Consider the following 7180-nt stretch of genomic DNA (forward strand, 5'->3'; position numbering starts at 1 on the left):
AATTTCTTTCTATTTTTAGTAGAGACGGGGTCTCGCTCTTGCTCAGGCTGGTTTCGAACTCCTGAGCTCAAACAATCCGCCCACCTCAGCCTCCCGGAGTGCTAGGATTACAGGCGTGAGCCACCACGCCCGCCCTTAAATCTTTTTATGTGAATTTAAAGTTTTATAGAATGTTATATAAATTTTAAAAACCATTATTGCTATTAACATGTTTTTTCACTCTCTCTTAAGACTTAATTGTAGGAGCATTTGGTGTAGATAGAGCTGTCTTGTACAGGTGAGCATGTTTTATATCTTGTAATATAGAAATATTCTGAATTATTTGAAAGTTTTTTAGTGAAGTACCAGGGTTTGAATATCAGTTTAATTTTCTTGAAGCAATGATAAAATTTGTTCTTATTCAAGATTTGCTACAGGCAAATAGTATTTTTTTAATGATACATAATAATAGTACATATTCATGGGGTACAAATGATACTTCAATACATACATACAATGTTTAATGATCAAATCAGGGTAATTAGGATATCCATCACTTCAAACATTTGTCATTTCTTTGTGTTGGGAACATTCAAAATTCTCTCCTCTAGATATTCTGAAATATGCAATAAATTATTTTTAACCATAGTCACTCTACTGTGCTATTGAACACTAGAACTTATTCCTTCTATTTAACTATACAAATAGTATTTGTACAAGGAGGTTCCAAAGAAGAGAGAGTTGTAGATTTTTTTATTTAGAAAAGCATTCAGAATTTTCCCTTTGTCTTTAAATTATGTTCAAAGGTATTCTTCTGTTTTTTTAAATCTCTCTTTAAAATTTATATGGGTTTACATTTTCCTATAAGAGGCATGAAGTTAACTTGGTGCTTGTGCCTCAGTATTCTGTGACCATAAGGGCAGTATGTAATGCATGAATCCCAAAATGAAAATTTTTATTAAAGCAACATGTATGAATTCATGTGTCTCTGTTTCCCAGCTTCATACAGGTTCTCAGTTATTCTCTGTATTTTATCAATTCCTCATGCCTTAGAATATCAGCTGGCATCCCAAGAAGATTAAGAAGTTTACACTTCTGTGGGCTGAGTTTATACACGGCAGTAAAGCTAACATTGGTGCTGTGTAATAGAGTTTATGGTAGATCAATTTAATTATAGCTATGGGGCAACATGTGCACTTAACAGATTTCAGGGATTTATCATTTTTGAGACAGGCACATTGACGTAAACCTCCTGTATTTTTGTACAGGATTTAAACCTGTGTATCTGAACTTTGGAAAACTATATTTATTTTAATTTATTGTTTTAGTTTCTTAAAACTGCTGTTAAGGAAGTAGTACATGCCCGTGGTAAAAATTCAAACAATACAAAAGGAGCATACAATAAATATATTTTCTCTCATACCAATTACTAATTTATTAGTATATTCTACCGGAGATATTCTGTGCATTAAAAAATTATGTGTATGTCTTTCTGTCTACAGGCATTCTTTGTACATAGTGGGCTTTTTTTTCTCTCCTACTAAAATTGCATTTTGTATATATTTTAGAGATCACCCCATATCAGCACAGATGGATTTACAGTGCACATTTTCCCCACTGTAATGCACTGCATTAAGTAGATATCCCATAACTTGTGGAACCATTCTGCTTTGATGGACTGAATTCAGACAGGCTGACCAATTGTCCCACTTTGCCTGGAACTGAGCAATTTCCCGGGACGTAGGACTTTCAGTGCTAAAATTAGGACAGTTCTGGGCAAATTGCGCCAGTTGGTCATCTCCATTTAGGTTGTTCCTGTTCTTACTATTACAGACAATGCTTTAGTAGACATTGTACTATGCGTGCAGTGAATATGAACCTAAAGTGCTTAGAATCAGTCTAACATTTTAAATAACTTTTTTTTTCTTCTTCTTTTTTTTCCCTAGGGCCAGACCAGTTATCACTGTAAATGCTGGCCTTGAAGTGTACCCTAGCATTTTAAATCAAGACAATAAAACCTGCCCACTGCCTGGGACAGCTCTCAAAGTTTCCTGGTAAGGGTATTTGTTTAGTAATAGTTATTATTGTGATTATTTGTTCAATCATTGTAAGAATAATTGGAAATGAAGGCAGTAGGGCTGAAATACTGCTAAAACAGTTTCTATGGGTATATTCTATTTTCATGTCATAAGTTGGATTGTTGAAATAGTGCTCCAAAGAAGATATCTAGAAGGTTCTAGAAATACTCTATAAACTAATATAAAATTAATTTTTAAATAATTATGCATGGTTAATGAATATTTTCAAAAAGAAGGAAAAGCTAATAAGATCTCAGAATTCATTTATATTTAATTCTAAACAGGCTCATGAACATTTAACATTTTAAAAGATATGTTCTTTTCAGATTTAATATCTGTGAACAGCTGTATGAAAAAAATTATTTTGCTCTAATATTTTGGTCTTCTATTTGTTCCTTTAGTTTCCAAGGAAAAATATAATATTTTTTCACAAATTCAATATTGGAATTCTTCTCTAGTCCATTCTTTCTCTAGTCTTCATCATTTGTATGCTAATTTCATGAGTTTTGCTCTATTTTCATTCTACCTGTATAATTTTCTTAAGATTTTCTTTAAATTGACTCATGCTTTCCTTCAAAATATTTAAAAATAAAATGTAGAAACCAGTATCTTTCTCATACATGTCAAAATAACTATCAAACTAATGAAAAATCTTGACCCATCATATACTATTAAAATCACCACGAGTAACCCACTTTGGGAAATGCTTACACAGAAAAATTGCGAAGCTTACAGATGCAGGGGAGAATGATTGGTAGCTAGGAAAATTTTATTTCAAAAGAGCTAATCAGATAGTTTTCCTAATTATTTTTGCATTATTTTTGAGTTGTTTTAAAATTATTATTATAGTTATTAAAATTGTGAAATTTTAATTTATATTAGGTCACATTAAAATTCAGTAAGATTTGTTCTCTTTGTTATTATTGATTGGCAATGAAGTTGTTTTCAAGATTTTGGTGTTAAATTTTACTGCCTTTCTATCCTTCACTCACCCTGCATGTCTCTGCGAGGTTGCCAATAATATGCTTATAATTATGCTAATAATTCAAAGGCTTCATATGCACTAACTACAGCATATGAAAGCATAGAACTTGCTTCCATGTGATTTTCGACTATGGCATATAGTAAGAAATACATTTTGCATTATAATTCCAGTAAACACATATATGTAATTAAAATAAAAGTTTTGTGAAATCATACTTACCCTTGATGCTTAAGTCAATTTTATTTATTTAATTTGTTTTTTTAAGATGCTAGATACAACCCATTAAACTGATTTTATAACTTGTTAATAAATTATGGAAAACACTTCTCTAGAGGAGTTTGCTAATTAAAGGAATTTTTGGTGGATCCTTTATTAAATGAATCAGTATTTTAAATCTGAACTGTCATTTTCCTCATTTAGATTTATCAACGGGTTCTATAAACTTGAGAGGAGTTATAGAAATTCTTTTTCTTTTTCTCATTAAGGTACCATGAAAGGAAATGTGCTTAAATTACTGAAGGATGAATTCGATTAGTGTGTGTAATTTCATGTTTTAAGAATAATATTAAGACATGAAGAAAGATACAAGACTTTACACTATAAACTATGTATTAGAAAAGTATTCAAAGATATGTCTAAACTGGATCTTTGGATTTATATATTTTTTATTTTCCCACAGTTTTAATGTCAGGTTCTGCTTAAAGGCAGATGGCAAAGGAGCACTTCCCAGGAAACTTAGTAAGTGTTCTATGGAAAATCCTGTTATTTTAATGATGCTGCATATACAGCACCTAAAAAATATTTTAGGATAGTTGAATAATTACTCAAATTGTTGTCGTTTTTTATTGGAATGTTTATGCTTAAAGACATTTAAGATCGCAACATTATTACTTTGTTTGGTAATTCTTAAGCCAATTTAGAAACAATACATTTATTTTATGGACATTGTAAGTGAAATAACCCACAGAATGTTAAACATATGACCTTTATAAGGTTAAATGGTTACCAATGTGAGGTAAATGACTTGTACAGGAAATATGAGGATCATATTTATAAGTAGATGATCTACTGAGAAGTTTATATTTCATGTCTTGGGGAAGACATTTCATGTCTTCCAGCAATCTCAGGAGTAGAGGCAGTTTAGAAATAGTGAGGAGAAGGAGAAAAAGTTTGGTTACTAAATTTAATCGACACAGCAGACTCTACTCTTCCTTTCTTAAATTGGTTGATGTGGTCCTGAGAGCAAGGTAGGAGTGTTAAATAATTATTGCCAAGATCTGTCAGTATGTAAGATAGTTGCAAGTACTTATGAGTAATAATAAAGCAGAGAAGATGACTCGAAACTGTTGGGTGTGTGTTTGTGTGTGAGAGTTTACACAGGGCAGCCGAGCAAGGTCTCCTGGAAAGATAACTTTTCAGTAGAGGCCGGAAGGAAATGAGGGAGCCGTGGGACGTGTGGAGGACTATTTCCCATAGAAGAGTGGCAGTTCAGGAGGCCTGAAGCAGGACGTGCGTGGTGTTTGAGAAACCTCAAGGAGGGCATTGTGGCCGGGTAGAACAGAATATAAAGCAAAATTACCCTGGCTTTTCATCTAAATTTGAAATGAAGGTCAATATTTAGAGAAACTTATGGTTTTAAAGATTTTTACTCTTATCTCTTTTTAAGAAACTACTTAAAGAACTGAATCTTGGAAGGCAATAATCCTAGTAACTATGCTTCGTACTACTGGTGGCATGTTCATTTTAAGATGATTCTTGACCTATTTAACTCTATTTGGTCACTTGCTTCCTGAGGGGTATATTTATCTGACAATTTGATACAATAACTTCATGAGAAGCAAGAGTTGCAAGTGATGCACACTGTTCATTCAGCACAGTATTTAATAGTATGGGTGCATATCAGTATATACTTCTTAATCAAAATCAGCAAGAGTCTTGCTACTTGGGTTAATGGTGGAAACCTTAATTCATGTGTTTCACCTCTGGACTTTCTCCTTTTGACTTAAAAGACAAAATTTCTCCTCTGCCTGATTATTGTTTTACTTATATCATTATTTGGAATTATGTATGATATTCCTTTGGGAATTATTAGATTAATTATTTAACCATGATTAAATATTTATGCATAGTCACTACAATGTATAGACATTTTTAATGAATTAGAAGCAAATTACTTCCTAAGGAATAAATATCTCTGTTTACATGAAAACTCTAGGACAGATAGGTGTCCATAAAGAATATGTTGGTTATAAATCCTTTGGTTTGTATAGACTTCCAGGTGGAGCTTCTTTTGGATAAACTCAAGCAAAAGGGAGCAATTCGACGAGCACTGTTTCTCCATAACAGGTCCCCAGGTCACTCCAAGAATATGACTATTTCAAGAGGGGGACAGATGCAGTGTGAGGAACTAATAGCATATCTGCGGGTAAGAGATACTTTTCTGCTGCAATATTGGTGCTTTTCATCACTATTTTTTCTTTTTCATCTAAATGACTTTCACTTTCTGTAAATTGGTATTAAATCAAAAGGAAAAGCACAGAAAAATGCACTTGAAGAAATTCAGCTTTTTAAAGTGTCAAATCTGAGTAATGGACTTAGGCTGGCAGACTAGATATTCCAAATGGCCTTTCTACAACAATACTGCTGAAAGAATTATGACAAACATATTTCTTAAATAATGTTGAACTGGCAAGACATTAAGAGAAATCTCCAGGCTCCCAAAAAATAAGCAGTCAACTAAAAAACACCAGTGGCTAAATCTGAATTGTGAGTTGTAAGCAATCGTGTGTCAGCCAGAGTTGCTGGCAAAGGATAGAGCCTGGGGAGAGGGTGAGCAGTAATTGCAGACACCAGCACAGGGACGCAGACTCACCTTCCTCAAGCCGGTGGTCTCAACCTGAGACTCCTCTTGCGTTAGGCCCAGACATTGGCATGAGGCTAATGTGTTCTCAGGACAGAAGTGTACCCCGGTTCTAGCAAGAGGGAATGCAAAGCCTCTCTGGAGGAGAGCAATTCAATATAGGCCCCAAGATTTCCACAAATTAAGTTCAATCAAATATGAATTCATTTCAAAAAAAAAAAAGTACCAAACATACAAGGAAACAAGCCACTAGATGAAAAAACAGATTTTAGACCTGCAGAGGCTTAAATAATGGAATTTTCAGTTACAGAGAATAAATTTATATAAAATGTTTAAGGAAATAAAGAATGAAATTTTTTAAAAGAAGACAAAAACATCAGTAAAGATTTAGAAAACACAATAGTTAACAAGCTTGATTTAATAGAACCCAGCACCCAACAATTAGAGAATATGAAAATTGACCATGCACAGGCTATAAAGAAATTCTAAACGAATTTCAAAAAAGTGTTATAAAAATGCTATATAATCACAATGCAGTTGTTGGAAATCCATAACGAAAAAATCAATTGGGAATTGGAAAATATGATTTTAAATAACTTATGGATCTAAAATGAGATCATAATGGATATTTACTTAAAACTGAATCATAAGGAAAATATATCAAAGTACATGGGATGTCAAAGAAGCAGAATGCAAAGGTAAATGTATATCCTTAAATGCTATTTAACTTAAATGAAAGATAAGAAAAAATGAAGTAAAGAACAAAAACCCCACAAAATTAGGAATTGAAAAAGGATATAACTATAGATAAGGGAGGGATTAAAGGAACAGAATATTATGAATAACCTTGTGCCAATACATAGGAAAAATTAGACAAAACAGGGAAATTCTTAGAAAAACATAACACAATAAGAAGAAATAGAAAACCTAAATAATTCTCTAACCACATAAAAAATTGAATTGGCAGTTTTAATCTTAACACACAGGAAACATAAGACCAAATGGTTTTATAGGCTAGTATCTACCACACATTCAAGAACAAGACATTCCAATTTTAAACAAACTCTTTTAAAAAACAGAAAACCAGAAAACATTTCAGAGTCATTCTGTGAAGCTAGTGTAATTGATACCTGGACTGGTGAAGGATAGTACCAGAAGGGAGAATTTCATTCCAGTCTTACAATTAATGCAAAATTACTAAACCATTATAAGCAAACTAAATCCTAGCAGTTTATTTAAAAAGATAAATAGGCCAGGTGTGGTGGCTCACGCCTGTAA

The 7180-nt window shown here is 32.7% G+C and overlaps 1 protein-coding gene across 2 annotated transcripts in view; it reads left to right on the plus strand.

The window, feature by feature from the left end:
* Positions 1-7180, plus strand: part of ITGAV (integrin, alpha V) — an 87878-nt gene that overhangs the window by 53402 nt on the left and 27296 nt on the right. For both annotated transcript variants that reach the window (XM_012663651.1, XM_012663652.1), the window contains exons 14-17: positions 232-277; positions 1926-2033; positions 3722-3780; positions 5313-5467. In XM_012663651.1, the coding sequence (XP_012519105.1) occupies positions 232-277; positions 1926-2033; positions 3722-3780; positions 5313-5467 (368 nt within the window). The remainder of the gene's footprint in view (positions 1-231; positions 278-1925; positions 2034-3721; positions 3781-5312; positions 5468-7180) is intronic.

The sequence above is a fragment of the Propithecus coquereli genome, unplaced genomic scaffold (genome assembly GCF_000956105.1).
Source record: "Propithecus coquereli isolate 6110/MARCELLA unplaced genomic scaffold, Pcoq_1.0 Scaffold82, whole genome shotgun sequence".
Taxonomy (NCBI): domain Eukaryota; kingdom Metazoa; phylum Chordata; class Mammalia; order Primates; family Indriidae; genus Propithecus; species Propithecus coquereli.